The following is a 17,590-nucleotide window of genomic DNA, read 5'->3' as shown; positions in this document are numbered from 1 at the left end:
AACCCACATACCTCAACTTTGGAGAATCCTTAATGAAGATTGGAATGGAGAATTGAAGCTTGAGATTGAGTCTTGAATCCGGAATTAGAGCTTGGGATCTTTGAATTTGGTTGAAGATCTTGGTGGAATTTTGGAGAGGGCTTAGAGAGTGTTTTTGAGTGTTTTGGAGCTAGAAAAATTTATAACTAAGTATGGGACATATCCTCTTTTTATAAAAGAAAAACGTCTCCAGCCGCTACAGTAACTTTGCTCACTGGAATTTGCAATTCTGCCGAGACAGGTTTTACGAAAATGGTCATAACTCCCTCATTCTAACTCGGAATGAGGTGAAACTAGGTGCGTTGGAAAGCTAACTCAAAGGGCTTTAATTTAATAGGTGGTGGCCCTTCCAGTTCCTTGTGTGCTAAGAGATATGCCCCTTTAAAGTTGACCCTGAAAATTGCATTTTTTTGCAATTTTCGAATTTTGATACGATTGCTCTAAAATTCGGGTTAGACCCATTTCCCACTCAATTTGACCCCCTGAATAAGAATATGAAGTCGAATTTCCCAAATCATGCACGGATTTTGAGATATATGGAAATTACAATTATAGGTGTTTCCGAAGCACATTTTCGGGCATTTTTTTTTTGGGTCGTTTCAATTTGCTTAAAGGTCCGTCTAACTTGGGGATTCGCGTAAAGGTATCTTCTCACGCTTCAAGAGGTATTTATCGAATTAAATTCAACAAGTTTATGTGTTATAGCATGATTATGTGTTCTAGCATAAACAATTTGGTTATCTATTATTTATGTAAGCAGTAAGATTCAAGTATGCTTCCGCTGTGCATATAGTTTTCCAACACGCCATTCGTTAATAATTTGGCTGAGTCATGCCACATTCACTTTTGCTCAAATTCGATAAATAGAGAAATCTTTTCTCATGTTCGATAGCATAATTGAACTTTTTCTACTAGTTTAATCTTGGTGAGGTTAACCTCTAATAAGAGGCCACGTGGGAAAATGATTTTGCGAAATCATCAAACTGTTAAAAATATAATGACACAAATGGACTTTATATAATGGCAGTGACATGATTGAGTCAAATTATTAATGGATGATATAAATTAGTCTTTTTTCAAAATTTGATGACATATTTGTGTCTATCTAAATTACTGCAATGATATAATTCTTATTTGTCACATCCCAAACTCAAGGGTCGCAACTGGCTCATAATGCCAAAACTTAGGCTCGAGCCGACCCTGCTGAACCATTTGCTACTAGCGCATGGTAGCCACACACAATCAAGAAATCAAACAAGTATATCTCGGCTTAAAACTAAGCCATTGACCGGCAAGACCCTTGCCAACTAATCTATAAAAGAAACAGCTACTCCCAGGAGATCGGATAAATAAATAGCCAACTAGCACAGAAGTCCTGATTGGGCCATCGTGGCCACCATGATATCTATACCATAACTAAAAGCAAGTATATATCAATACAATACATCAAACAGCTCACAAGCTTCAGCAAACCAACCACATAGGCCATTATGTCCATAACGTAGCTATACACCCCAAACACTAGTCTGCAAGCCTCTAAGAGTAGTAAAGATTAGCGGGATAGGGCCCCAGCCTACCCATAAAGATATATGCAACAAAAGGTAACAAACCTCCCAACTCTGGCAGCTCCGGAGGAAAGGGGCTAGCCAATCGGATAAAAGTCAATCCTGCTGCTGAGGAGGTCTACTCAGTCGTATGTCAGGACCTGCATGCATGAATGCAGCGCCCCCAGGTAATGGGGCGTCAGTACAAAATAATGTACAGAGTATGAAAGGCAATAGTCTATGATGAGGTATCCTGATATACTGGAATAATCTGATAAATAAATCAAGGAAAAGATAAGTGTACCAACTTGCTCCTAAATCTAAACTTATCAAAAATAATTAAACAACAATCTAACCAAGCCCCCATAAGCTCGGCAGGTACAAACAACACACAAGACCATCTATTCAGGCCCCCATAAGCCCGGAAGGTGCCAATCAACCTATATACCCCTACCAGTAGTCCCATAGCGCCGTAAGCAATCACATATCCCTCTTAGGCATTATTATAGCCCCGTAGGCAGCACATAGCTCTCTTAGGCATCAACGTACCTTATAGACAACTCATAACCCTCTTAGGCAACAACATGGCCCTGTAGGAAGCACATAGCCTTCTTAGGCATCAATATAGCCCTGTAGGCAACTCATAGCCCTTCTAGGCACAATATAGTCCTATTAGACAACATCATCGCCCCCATAGGCAATTCATAGCTCAACAGCTAACCACAATAACCCCAAGGGCAACAACAAACAATTAACTAGGTTGAAGGTGAGCAATTTAGCTATAAACAATATATATATGAATAATCTCCAAGTCGTTCTTAACTTAGGGTCTTTCTTAACAGACCGTGAGTCCCTAAAATGAGGGGTTATAACCACCCAATCAGCCAACCATTCACAATTACATCTACAAGATCACCAACGTTAACTACATCTAAGGAAACATGTCGAACGAAGGGAATAACCTAAACATACATTTCTAATAAACGCTCGAAAGACCATAGTTCCTTCACGAAAGTTGTTCCTTATGTCCTAAGCTTCACAAACACTATATATACACAGTTGGTACGCACCTATAAACAATTTATAATTAATCTTATATCGGCAAATTTGCCATATTGCCCCAACTTGTCGAAACGTCCGTAGAAATTCATAAAACAATCAGTTAAAACCTTGAAGAAACACCAATAATTACAAATTTATATCTTCAAAAACCAGTTCCAAACGCAGCAAATAGAAGGGAAAAATGATTGCCACTTGTAGGGATTACGTTTCTAGGCACGGGGCCAATGTTTAATGGTAGAAATCGTCAAAACTAACCTTCATTATGCTAGGAATCCATAGAAACCCTCTCCTAAGCTTTCTCTCTAGTTTTGGAACTGAAATGATCTGTTTCCATGGCTAAAAACGTTAAATAACCGACATACAATATTTCTTTACCCGACCCGGATCGGAACCGGATTCTGCCTTGGCAGTCCCTAGGAAAACTCTCATAACTTTTTACTCAGATGTCCGTTTGATAGGGGATTTTGTGCGTTATAAACTAGACTCGTAGGCCTTTGATTTAATGGGTAATAGGCCTTCTAACTCTTTATTTATATATTGGGAGAAAACATCCAATACATTTGACCCAAATTTCAAAGAAATCTTTAAAAAGGAACTTATGATAACTTTCGCCAACTTTTATTTTGCCACTTAACTTCAAAACTTGAGATAAAACCCTTGAACACTTAAAATATGACATATCACATCCTTTTTAATTTATTACTCACCCTGTTTGTCTTTCCACGAAGGTACGAGTTAATTTAGACGTTTTGGAAAAGTCGGGGTGTTACATTATTACTAGCCATCTTCACCAACCGTGATTGCCATTGGCCATCACATCACTATCGATCACTACTGTCAATTAATATTGATACTAACTTCCAACGCATGGTTCATCAGATAAATAATTTTTACAACACAAGCAAATTATTTTATGCTAATGATATTTTGTTTTATGTTGTTTGAATTTCAATTATTACTTTTTAAATAAAAATAAATTATGTATATTTAGATACTGAGAAAGCAAAGATAATTTTCTCATAATAATCAAGCACCTAGAGATAAAATTTCAATAATCAAATTCAAATTTAAATATCGTAATCATCAATGATGTGTATAATAGTATTTTGTAAAATTATCAACAACAAAAAATAAAAATAAAATTATGTGGTGAGACATTTTGATTCTCAAAAATGACCAAACTAGTCTGCTAATAAGGCCTATAAATACTATTGTTGGTGGAGGAATGAAAAGCCACCCACATTATTTTTATTATTACCATGGCACAAAAACTTACTATCCTTTTCACCATTCTCCTTGTGGTTATTGCTGGTAAGTCATTTCATCTTGCTCAAATGTTTTAGAATGGAAAATGATCAAATAGCTATTTTTAGACCTTGTAATTGAAAAATAGTTATTATATGAAGTTTCAAATTTCACAAGTGAAACTTTGTGGAATTTGATATTCTATAATAATAGTTATTTTTTCAAAAACAAGGTCAAAAGTGGCGAGTTATTATTATTTCTACTAAATAATATACCTTTTTTTGTTATAGTTATCCAAAATAGACGTTCAAATTCATGTTAATAAGATGAATACTATATGACATGTCACCTCACGACCCAACCCCAACCTGTCCACCATTAACAACACTACTATCACAATATCGATCTGATCTCCATTGGTATATGAAAATCTTGGATCTCAAGAGCGAATTTAAAATAATAATAATAATAATAATAATAATATATTTAGTCAAAATCCTATAAAGTAAGGATTGAGGACGGGAGAGTGTATACATAACTTATCCCTACTTTATTGAAGTAAAAAAGGTTGTTTCTGAAAGACTCTCGACTCAAGTGAAGCAAAACAAAAAAGTAACAAAACAGAAAAACGACAGTAAAGAAAAACATAACAACTAAAGTTTAATACGTTAGCTTTACAAAATATAGTTTTGAATTTTGCAGCTCATGACAATTCATTCTACTCCACGAAAATTCATGTGATGGCCAAGGTGTTGTTCTAGCAATGGTAAATGAAGATCCAATTTGTAATAAACCTTGTAAAACACACGATGATTGCTCTGGTGCCTTGTTCTGTCAAGCCTGTCGGAGGGCCGCGGGGAAATGTGGTCCCTGGCGGCGCCAAAATTTTCAATAAGGGAGTTCAAAATCTATAGAATATTATTGTCTTAAGTGTTGTTCTTCTTTTCGACTTTTAGTCCTAAGTGACCAAAGTGTATTCACAAAGAAGAAAAAAGTATATATGTGTGAGATATATGCTTTGTGGCTAATAAGAAATCGACTATGCTTGTTGATTTGATAAAAATATGTTATCAGGGTGTAATACGTAATAATCAAATTAAATAAAAGATCATCGTATTATGTGTGTTATACATTCTGGTTAGAGTTCTTCTGAGTACGAAGACGTTTTTGTTAAGAAGCACTTTAACTCCCTAATGTGGGATTTCGTGATGCAAGTTGGGGAGGAACTCATTGCATGGAAGGATTTCTACTTGACATCAAGAGTTTAAAGTGTTTTAAGAGAGTTTGAAACCGGAAAAAAAGACACTATAAGAAAGATTAACATTATATTTTATTATCCTTTTGATCATAGTATATATGACCAACATACAATTAGAGACATTTATGTTTTGTTTTTTTCTTAGTTAACATTTTCCTTTGTAGTATAAATAGAATACGAAAAAAGATTATATGGGAGACAATATTTTTAGGTAAACACTTTTGATGAGTTTTGTGGGCTGTATCTGTTTGTCTCTATTTTGGATCTTTTTTTAATATTTTCTGATAAAATTATTTATGTATGAGTTCAATTCTCATCTCCCTTGAATTAAATCTTGTGGTTGTGTGTTCAAATTAGAGAATTACAAATCTGTATTTGTTGGTTTCTAATTTAATTCAATTATGGAATTGTTTTTTCTTTCTTCTCTATCTCCTCTCAATTTCTGGATTATCTATTGAATCTTTCTATCTTGTATTTCGTTTTATATTACTTTCCGATGCGAATCTGAATTTAGTCAAATCCCAATGCAGATATCGGACACATAATAGAAATCTTAAATAAAAGAATTGTTAGGACTGAAATAATTAGGTGTCATGCAGAAGCTAAGAAAGCAAATTTTGGAAGGCCATGAGTAAGAAGACAAACGAGAAATATACCATAAGATGCAAAGATTTAACATGGTTTGGTCAATCAACCTACGATCACAAAGGCGATGAGCAATCCACTATATACACATGAGAGTACAAATATAGAGAGAAATAACTTCAACCAATTCACTCGAAATACAGCGAGGTTCACACAAGTGATAACATATCACTTGTGTCCCCCAAATTCTCCCCCTAACCAAAACTCTTAAAACCCCTAGGACTACATTGTGAATGTTGATTAAGTTTGAAGGAACGAGTTTTTATTTATAGAGTTCTAACCTTTTTTCTACAAGAAAAGGATTAGCCAAATATAGAGAGTTAAGGAAAACAAAAAACCTATTAATTATGGTAAACAACTCAAGGCAAATACCCAACAAGAATATCACCAATAAGTAAATAAGTGTCTCAACTAAGATACAACACAGCTTGTTGATCAGAAAATAAATTAAACTTCTACCCTAATTATTCTTTGCATGATAAATATAAGCTTTGAAGATGCTTTTACATTGCAGACACAAGCTATTTGCCTAGCCATACTATTTGAGTAGTTGTGCATAATTTTACTTCCCTTAAGGGTGTGGTAGGTATGGAAGAAATTTCAGATTTTTTCATGTTTGATTTGTTAAAATACTTTTACAAATATTTGTAGGAAAATAAGTTCGTTAAAAATGAGAAAAATGACTTCTCCAATAAAAGTAGAAAAACAAGTTCTACAAATAATATTTTACATTGTCTGTATCCTTCCACCCTCCAACCTCCTCCTCCCCCCTCCCAAAGCCCCTATCTCCATCACGATCTATACCCCCATCTCTCATTGTATTTGTCTCAATTATATACAAATATTTTTAAAATAATATTTTTTACTTACGTGTCAAACAAGAGAAAATAAGTAAGATATCCACTTATTTTCTAGAAAAATAAGTGGAGCAATGGTAAGATCACTTGATGTCATCATTGCTTGTTGGATCAATTGATTTTGAAAGAACCAAATATGACGATCAGAACTTGGTACAATAAAACTTGGTACAATAAAATCAATTTTGGCTAATAGTAGGTGATGGAGTAGTTGTGATTCCATCAAGATATCTCATGAGTTGATGTTCATTTAGTAGCCCATCACAAATAATTGTTAATCGATAACTAAGTAACAATTAGATTATACATAAACTACAATCCTAAAAGTGGTTACCTTGGTGGCATTTCTACGTTTTTTTAGTCAGTAATGTACATTTTGCATTTTTGTGATCCAAATTGCAAATATATCTTCCAATCTTTTGGGCCCAAAACTATTTGACCTAACAAAAAACATATTGGCCTACATTGTCAGGCATACCATTCTTCTCACGTTATTGCATTTAATGGGAGAAAATACATTTTGATCATAGTCTAAAACCAATCCATTGGGCCCAAAAAAACATCATCACATAATGCAAAGATCCATAAACCTACTTCATTCGTTTCAAAACCCTCTAGTTTTTAATGTGTACCTAAATGCTTGTTGTACATTTTGCCATCATTAGTTTCCACTTTTTCAATAAAAACAAAAGAAAACGATAGAGTTGCTCAATCAAATAATAAGCATTCTTCACTTTCAACTCTAAGATTGTAAAGTACGTTAGGGAGGAGTTAAAAAAAGAACTCTTCTACACTATCACATAAGTAAATACTTAATAAATAACCTACTATATTAGTTAAAATTTACTTAATTATGGTATGTACATACTCAATGAAAAAATAATATGTCGGACTCTATCTAAATACTCATCTTCACATATCAAGAACTTTGAGATCGCCATGCTTGACTCCTTTTCAGTTTAGATTTGTAATGCTCAGGGGTGGAGCCAACTTGGGTTAGAGGGTTTATTTAAACTCTCATTCGACGAAAAATTACACTATTTATACATGATTAAAATTATTATTTTTATGTATATAGTAAATGCTGAACCCCCTTCGATCAGTTCATGTGTTTATTTTTCATTTTTTTTAACCTCTTAACAAAAATTCAGACTCTGTCACTGCTAATGCATATTATTATATAAATTTCAAAAGTAGCCATTGTTTTGTTTTGATTCCTGATATTTTGATCTAGAACTATACTTTCATTAATATTAAAAAAATATATATCTTAATTTTTTATGAGTAGAGTGGGGAGTTTTAATTTATCATCTTAAAGAATGAGTGAACCTTCGTTTACCTACGGATCTTTAAGTCATGAATCTTTTTATAATTCTCTGACACATAAACTTAGTTTCATATAAAGTTATTACCCAACTAAAGTATCATATTGCCCTCCAATTAAACTATATTGAGAAACATAGAGGTCGGAATATATTAAAACTTAGCTCAAGATAATTTGTTAAAAGATATATAGTAATACGTAGTTATAATTGGCACTTTGCGAGCAATATTTTATAAGGCTAATTAACTAGCCATACATAAAAGTAATTATGACTCAATCATCAACTAATAATTATATATATTGATTAATTAATATATATGACAATATTTTATGTACAAAACTTTCCTAACCCTAAAAGAAGGGCATCATATCTTATGATGTCTCCACTACTCTTATATAGTAATTTTTTTACCCTAATTAAAGGGTTCTTTTCTAATTTAAGTGCTACAAGTATTTTTTTCAATTTTTTTTTTCAATTTACTACAAATATTTTTTTTTCTACTACAAATATTTTCCAATATCTTCTTCATATAATATTTTCTCCTAGTTGTGAATTGGAGGTTTTCTCTTCGCCGGAGAATAATCCATTCCGGCCAAGTCTAGCACATCGGGGTGGTGATCGGAGGATGTTTTCCGGTGACCGGTTTCCGGTGATGAATTGATTGAGAAATTTTCACTACTTGATTGGCCTTTCAAAATTGTGGTGTAATGAGCTTTATTTCCTTCATTCTTGATATTCTGTAAATATATGTAAAATAAACTATATAAGTAATTTGAAAAATAAAATATAATTTTTAAAACTTTTTTTTTTTCGTGAAAATTAACCAACCTTTGTTGAAGTAGTTGTGGTAATTGGACTAGAGGTAGAGGTTGTTTTTGTCATAAGTTTCCTATTTCTTCCTGCAAACATTACAAGAATAACCACTTGATGAATAAACAAACTAAAATTGAGCATTTAATTAATTAAGTTGAGTACTAGACATAATTTTGATGATGCAAATTTCATTAATATTACTAACAAGGTAAATAATTCATCAACATGTTAAAAATGTCAGAGATTAAAGGTTCGAGTCATGCTAAAGTGTAAGTGTGAACACTGATCATTCTGATTAATGGTGTCTACGCCTATGTCCTCTAGGACCATAATAGTCTTCATGGATATTTGGTAACCAATGATGACTTTTTTTGGCTACTTTAGAAAGTCTTCTCTTCATTGTAGTACCTGATGATGAGCAATGGTCATCTTTGCAAATAATATTGACTTCTCCAAAATCTCCATTTTCCTGCTAAAAATAACCATTATTAACCTTTTAGCACTTTGAATTTCAAAATTAGGAAAACAAAATTCAAGTTTTTTAGTACTTTGAATATAATTCTCACCTTTAACATGGGAATATTCCTTGCTTGTGCTTCATAGACCAAAGTAAATAAAAGCAAAAGAGAAAGTAGAAGAACTTGCTTCATTATCTCAAAGAAAAAAGGCTAAAAGTTAAAGAGATTGTTTAGAGTTGTTATATGTATGAGAGAAATGAACAAAAAGAACTTTGACAAAATTGGAATTGTCTAAAAGTTGGGAAGAATAGAAGAAGTAAAGCTTAACTTCTTTTTGTTTCTTCTTATTCCACTTTCAAGATATATGAATAACACAAGTGATATACAAAAATGGATTCTTGGTTCATTATATTTATACACAAAACATATGTAAAGAGAAAAGGTATAGCAAATGGTATAGGGACCACAAATATTTTTTTGGGGACATGGGATTAAATTGATATACTTTGAATTTTACTATGTTTTGTTTCTTTAGTGCATATGTGGGCACTAAGAATGAATAAGAGGGTCTTGATAAAGCTTAACATGCTTTTGAGGTCATTGTTATGAGGGGACAAGATTGTCTTCATGTAAAAAAGAAGAAAAAAAAGAGAGTTTGTTTTTCTTGAAAAAATTGCATAATAGTAAACTCTCCAAAAGAAACAATATTCTAGCAATTGTAGACACTTTGGAAATGGAAGAAAGTGCAAAAAGTGATTATTATTATTTTTAATATAATATGTCCATAACTATACACACATTTTTAAGGGTAGGTTGTCTCTTGCTTGCTGGCTTGGTAACCCAAAATCCAAGAAAATTTAGAATTCCTTCCATATATATGTATTACCTTTGAGTTTAATAAGTTATTTACTTTTGAGAAAAATAAATTATCCTAGATTATTTGGAAAAATTCTTTTGGCCAGAATTTGGCTAGAATAATAAAATAACATATTTTACATATGTTATTTTACCTTTTTGAATATTTTTACCCTTTTAACTTTAATACCTTTTAATTAATAAATGGAAAAAAGATCAGTTTATTTTAAAATAAAAAGAATATTATAGACTTTTTAAATTTCTGACCAAATTTTCTGGCCATTTAACATTACCCAGATTACTTTTCTCTATTATAGCAGGTAATTTATCTTATTTATTACTCCTATAAATCTCATATTTCAAGAAAATTTATTTGTAAATATAATTTGGATACTTTGATAGTGTAAAAAAAAATTAGATTGAAGTCGTATGGTCTGTAACTTAAACCCTACACCTTTTGATGTTTTCCCATTTTTTTTTTTTTTATATATATATATATATATATACACATATTCTTTATTCTGATATGAAATACTGATATTTTTTATATTGGAATTTAAAATTTGAAAATTTAAATTTTTGAAGTTGTGTTTGAATCTGCATTTTACTTAGAAAAAAAATTAAAGTTTTATGAGTGAAAGTCCCAAAAGTTGATCTAAGTTTGTTGTTGGAAACTTGAAAGTATTTCTAATCAAATATCACAATCAAACAGATATTTGAAGATAAATTTTCAAATCTAATCCAAGTTAAATTTATGGCCAAACGCTAGCTTAATTAGTCCTCTGACAATTCGCATGCATGGAGTTCTAAAAAGTAAAGAACTCTTTTGAATCACAATGTCTTTCAATCATGTAGTCTAAACAAGTTAAGTTGAAAGTAAAAATTAAACAGTTATTAAAAAAAACATTCTTATTTAAATAAACTAATAAAAAACGCAAGATAAATAAATTGAAACGAACTTACTACTTGTTAGATGACTAATTTTGGATCACAAAAGAATTTACAAAGATAATTGGGTGGATCAATCATTCAATTGCTACATGATGTGTCAAGACTAAGATGAAGCCCATCCATATGATGGATCATTTGCCTAGACATAAAATTAGATAACTTGTATTAGTAAAACAAAACATACTTCGTTTTTGGCCTTTCACTACTTTGCCATTTTCCATGACTAGTTAGATCACTCATATATCATGCATGTATATAGTTAAGTTCATAATTATTTTGTGTATCATAACCTGCAAGGAAAGGAACATATCAAGTGGACATCCTTATAAATTAAATAAATTGGACTAGATCACTTGCATCTTTTTGCAAATATCCTTGACTTCTTTCTTTCTTCACTAATAAAACACAATTTTTACTGATATGATATGAATGTTATGGTAAATGTGCACGGTCATTCGAGTTTAGATAATATAATGATCATATTTGTTACTTGTTAGAAGGCGTGCATAATAAATAGCACAAATTAAAGGAAAGAAAATGAGAGAAAATTGTTTGAGATTATTTGATCATACATGTTGTGCATCGATCTTTTGATCAATGCACCTATTTATATATGTGATATTATGATAATTGATAAGTGAAGGTTTTAAAGGAAAGATGGAATAGACAGAAATTACGAGTAAAAAAGTTACTCCTATATCAAAAGATTTATAATTTCTTGAAAATTTGAACAATTTTTTTTTTTTTACAATAAGTGACAACAATTAGCGGGGATATGTTTCCACTCATCTTAGTATATTTACTTTAAATTCATAATTTAGAGTCTTTTAGTCATATTAGGAATTAATTATTGGGTTTTTAAAGATGCAAATGAAAAAGGAAGGGTTGCAAGTGTGTTGATTTTTTCAAAGGATTGTGAATTTTTCGAAAGGTTGTGATTTGTCCAAATGATTGTGATTTTCCCAAAAAGTTGTGACTTTTTCGAAAAATTGTGACCTTTTTGATAAGACGCAATAAGCACTTGTTCAACAATAAATTTTTCGAACTTCTTCTTTTTCTACACAAAGAAAGTTAGTGTACTTTACTGTCGTTGAGTGGTTGACACTGTGATTTTAGATATCAATACATCGATAAGTAAAATCGTTCTATCTTAATAGGGATATATTTCATTAACTTGGAACAATTATATATTGGAGAATTGCCACGTCATCGGGGGTGGGGTGGGGGGTTTAGCAGTGGTAGTAATTGCAGACGTGGACGTTCTTGTCGTGTAGGCAGTTTGACACGGTAGAAGAACCGGTCCACGTGGCTGTCATTTTCTGGGACCCATAATGGTGACGTGGAAGATATATGGCCACGTGGACACCGACGACTCATGAGCTTTGTTGGTTCTTTTGGTAGCACAAAAACATCCAACCATCCCATCTTGTCTCTCTTCACTCTTCCACAATCTTCACCTTATTTTATCGGTTTAGCAGTTTCGATAACGATTTAAATTTTTTTATTATCGGGTTATTGATTTTTAATTAACAATTTAAAGTTTATTTTTAATAGGTTAATCAACAATGTGATCAGTGGCGGATCCAGGATTTTCAATAAAGTGATTTAAAATATGAAAAAAATAAATACACGAAGCAGTCGAAGGGGGTTCGACATCTACTACATATACCTATAAAATTATTTTAACCATATATAAATAATATAATTTTTTGCCGAAGGGGGTTCGGATGAACCCCCTAAATGTAAGGTGGCTCCGCCACTGAACGCGATAGTAAATTAAATAATTATATTTATAACATTTAGTACATAAAGTCTTTGACTTGGAGTTTAATTTCATACTTTTATTTTAGGTTGTCTCAAACTTTCGATTATTCTACAATACGACATTATTTGCTTTTGAGCAAAGATGTATTTTGGCTATTGATCATGTCATCATGGGCATAGTTCATTTGATTTGTCACCTTTGTTTTTCTAAGTGATTTTTCTTGATTTTTTTAAAATAAAATTTTATTGATTAAACTGATAAAGATCAATAATCGTTAAATAAATATCTTAAAAATTCTATAGAGGTTAACTTCAAACCGATAAGTTAAGCCGATTAACTTTAAAACCAAAACTAACGGACTGACTCTTAGAAAAGTTATTTCCGAAAAACTTTACGTTAAGTAACATGTATATGCCTCGATATTGGTGTCGGTCGGTGTTATGTTGTTTGACCTTTGAATAAAAATAATTTAGGGGTAATTGTAATTTTATATTATAAATTACTTTTCACCTAATTCTTGTATTGGCCGGAATTAATGGAGAAATGAGACAATTCCGTTAGGTTACGTAGCCGCTCCGTCGTCGTTTTGCTTGGCGGCAATTATATTGAGTTGTTAATGTGAATGTCAAGCAAGTACGGAAGTAAATTCAAGATTCAAAGTTTATGAACTTTAATGATTTTAATTGAGTACGGAAGTAAATTCAAGATTCGAAGTTTATAAATATTAATGATTTTAATTCTTTTTGAAAAAAACCTTCATTATTATATGTGTTTAAGAGGAATCGAGTCTCTCTACTTTCACGAGCTAGTAATTATAAAATTTGCGTACACTCTATCCTCCCTAGACCCCAATAATTAGTAAAATTTCACTAGATATTATTATTGTCGTCCAAGAAGAAACAAATCTTCATTAAGGAGAGTAATAAGGTTAAGCAGGTTCTAATTCTAAGTTTCTAACACTAATCAAAATACTATATTTTATTACTAGATTCTCTATAAATATCTCTTATATAAAATAGATTTTTCAATATAAATGTAAAATTTGCGCAAAAATTACTATAAGTTCTTGAAAATCCGCTCTCACGCCACCTAGATCCTCCCTTGCATGCCTAAGTAAAAGAATATTTCTTTTTTAACGAAGAAATTACTTTTGAACTTGACTTTATCACTTGTCGTTAGCTATCTTTTAAGGACAGGTAATCATAAAAAAATTGATATAATAACCTTAAAAATAAAATCATAACATGTTTAGTGATGTACATCGAATTTTTCGTGCAATCCCGACGACACGTAAAAGAAATGAACAAATTGAAGAGAAGAATAATAATAATTTAAAAAAATTTAAGTTTTCTTGAACAATTAATTCCCATACATTTTTCAGTTCAAATATTAAACAGCTTTTTTCTATTTTTTTCTTTTTCTAATAAGCTAGATTTTTAGTAAAGATAAAGACTTTTGAGATGATTTTAAATAGATGTGGCTAACAATCTATCAGCCGACAGAGAAACATTTGATCTTTTTTTAAAAATAAAAATAAAATAATAAATTCTTAGAATTTAAAAAATAGTGCACCATTTTGTTTTTATATATGATTATTTATTTAATTATTTCAGACATATTTTAAGAGTCTGTTTGGACAAAAAGAAATAACAGTTATTCAATTTAGTGTGGGAGTTAGCTGGAATTTTGTCACGATCCAATCCACCGGGCCGTGCGGGCACCTATATACTATCACCTAAGTAGGAGAATCCTCATAACCCAACAATTTAAAACATGCGGATAATTAAATAAATGGAAATAACATACTAACGAAATTCTTTATTAAAAACTTTTAAACAATTTCGAGTTAAGACTTGTAAAGTAATTAACACTCTCAAAGATCTAGTCTAAACAGGTACAAGAGCTACTAAGAGTACAACTGGACATGATAATTAAAAGACACAGCTCCCACCATGCGGAAGGAAGAATAGAAGCTGCTAGAGATTTTCTTCGTCTTCTCCTAATGAAACCTCACTGATCCTGCAACATACTATGTCAAAAGACATAGCAAGAGTAGTATCAGTACAAAACACGCGTACTGGTAGGCATCATCAGTCAACCTGACGTCCACCACATAACATAAGAAACCAACTAGTAAGATCATGAAATAAACCCCTCGCTTCTCCACCTTTACCCTCTCTTGAAATACCTCCCATATACACTACTATTCTGCCTATTGTCATCCTTCTCAATCAACCTACCTATCCAATACTTGATCATGGTCTAACCATTCTAATACATAGAGAAATTCCCCAATACAACCACCAACATTTCAACTAACTGTTCACGTCATACCCCTACTTCTTCGTCACATTACCCTGCCATAGTCACATAATACATTACATCAAGCTCCCTTAATACTAAACCCAATCTCTTTTCCCTAAGGTGAAATCCACCTAAGCATATTTCATCACACACGCTACCTCTACTCCTCACCATTACAACCCACGAACAACCCTTACTATCTATTACTCGCCTCTTGACCATGTTGCCCTTCCACTATACTCCACAGGTTCGCTCATTACGACGAACAATCAAACATCACCCATCATACACGTGCCCACTAAGTGCAACATAAGCAAGTCAAAACAACACTATACTCGCATACAATATCATCAATATTTACGAACAACGAATAACTTCACATTTTATATCACATCATTGGCCCTATCATAGGACCCAAACCCAAACAGTTAGCATGCCGGAACGTGGCAACCGATCCCAAGTTAGTGTGCCGGAACGTGGCAATCAATCTTATGTTTATGCCGGAACGTGGTAATCGATCCCATACTTATGCCGGAACGTGGCAATTCAATCCCATTCACACACCACAATCAGATACACAAATACATCATCAATATCATATATTTCAGTCATGATTTCATGGCAATGATATTCATCTATCTCATTTACAACAAGTGTGATCAACATTGCAACATTCATACATACACAAGTATCACAATGAAACAAGAACAAGCATACATCACACAAATATAGAATTACAACCATCACCTACGAATTACTCATCAATCAATAACGCATATGTAATAATTGACCATACTCAGTCCTAGTTTGTCGTTAGGATTTCTCATTAGGTTTTAATCATCATTCATCATAATTCCTCAATTTTATCACTTCAATTATCGGATGTAACATACATTCATAAATATAGTTCCACTCTTGATTTCATGTCCTCATTCTTGACTCAATTCTATCCATGATAGCAATTCTAGGTTTTTCTAACAACTCATCAATTCCCCCTCACAAGGCATAAACCCACATACTTTGAATTCTAAGGATTATTTATGTAATTTACTCGGTGCACGAAGGTCTACACACAACCCTACCCTTGATTTACATATATCACGTAGTAAGCACATATTTAAAACTACTCAATTGTAAAAATCTAGCCTACCTGGGCGCCAAGCAGTTGCACGGAGTTTTTGACTTCGATTCGAATTTTTCGGGCTCGTGACGGTGAATTTAGACAAGAATTCGTAAGATTTCGCCATTCCCACGCTAGAAATCTCCTTCTCCCTCATTCCCAAGCTTAGAGCAACTTTTCTGAGGTTTCTAGGATATTTTACAACTTATTTAGGTATTTTAGGAACATGGAGAAAATATAATTTTTCATAATTTACGTTTGCCTCGCTTATCTCGCTCTGGCGTCAATCTACCCCGCTTTGGCGGCGGCGCTCCAGCGGCACCTGGCCCGCTCTGGCGGGTCAGTGGCCCAGATTTTCTCAAATCTTTACTTTTCTTAATTAACGACGGTTCGAATCGTTACAAATTTCCACTTTTAATTGGAGGAAATTAAATAAACTTTAGAATAAGTTGTACTGCTAATAAGTATGAATTAGTTAATAGTTGTGATTTGATTGGAATAATGAGTTAAAAGCAACTATGAATTCAACAAAAGTACTACTCCCTCTGTTTCAATTTATACGACTTACTTTCCTTTTTAGTCAGTCCCAAAAAAAATGACACATTTCTATATAAAGTAGCAATTTAACTATAAAATGTCTATTTTATCCTTAATGAAATGATTTACAGTCACACAAATTTCTATCATTCATTTTAGACCATAAATTTTAAAAGTTTTCCTTTCTTTCTTAAACTTCGTGCCTAATTAAAGTATCTCACATAAAATGGGACAGAAGGAGTAATAGACCTTTTGGAAAGAACTTTTCATTTTCTTTAAACTATGAATTCTTATTTAAGAAAAAGAATTCATAATTTGTTGTTTTGCTATGAATTAGCGATAGATTACCAATCGTAAAGGTGTTACTCTACATTTGTTTTGGAAAAATAGTTTGCTTTCTTTATATAATCTTGAACAACTTGCATCTCATAAGTTAGTTTTTGCATTGAGTCTGATCCAAAATTTATTTAGGGTTTATTTCAAAAATAGCCACTTTTCAATTCTTGTGATCGAAAAATATCACACATGAAATTTCAGTTACAGGAATTGAAAAATGGTCACTGGGCGTTATTTCTACTATTGCTTATTATGATACTAGATAAGAGTGCCCGTGCAAGGCACGGGCAATAATTGAGAGCAAATAAAAGTGTGAAAAGAAAGAAATATTAATTAGCCCTACGTGGCCATTTTTGATTGGTTTGGTAGCATTTGAGAGCAAAAAAAAAGTGCTAAAAGAAAGAAATATTAATTAGCCCTACGTGGCCATTTTTGATAGGTTTGGTAGTGTTGGTAGGAGCTCTTTTAAGGAAGGA

At 32.3% G+C, this 17,590-nt stretch overlaps 2 protein-coding genes and 1 pseudogene across 3 annotated transcripts in view; 2 read left to right on the top strand and 1 right to left on the bottom strand.

Moving 5' to 3' along the window:
- Nucleotides 1-17,590, top strand: part of LOC125877631 (uncharacterized) — a 306,889-nt gene that overhangs the window by 65,496 nt on the left and 223,803 nt on the right. The window lies entirely within an intron of this gene.
- On the top strand, nt 3,893-4,860 carry LOC125876392 (metallocarboxypeptidase inhibitor-like; annotated as a pseudogene).
- On the bottom strand, nt 8,507-9,640 carry LOC125876385 (uncharacterized). Of its 2 annotated transcripts, none has more exons than XM_049557568.1 (4): nt 9,355-9,640; nt 9,197-9,260; nt 8,804-8,874; nt 8,507-8,712 (listed from the first exon to the last, which is right to left on the bottom strand). In XM_049557568.1, exons 1-4 carry the CDS (start codon nt 9,436-9,438, stop codon nt 8,518-8,520), a joined length of 414 nt encoding a protein of 137 aa, XP_049413525.1. In that variant the 5' UTR covers nt 9,439-9,640; the 3' UTR covers nt 8,507-8,517. The 2 variants fall into 2 exon arrangements, with proteins under 2 accessions (XP_049413525.1, XP_049413526.1); XM_049557569.1 differs by having other exon boundaries at nt 9,197-9,257; nt 9,355-9,636.

Source organism: Solanum stenotomum, chromosome 9 (genome assembly GCF_019186545.1).
Source record: "Solanum stenotomum isolate F172 chromosome 9, ASM1918654v1, whole genome shotgun sequence".
In the NCBI taxonomy this organism is placed as follows: domain Eukaryota; kingdom Viridiplantae; phylum Streptophyta; class Magnoliopsida; order Solanales; family Solanaceae; genus Solanum; species Solanum stenotomum.
The sequence above is the reverse complement of the archived record's forward strand: the minus strand, read 5'-3'. Positions and strand labels throughout refer to the sequence as shown.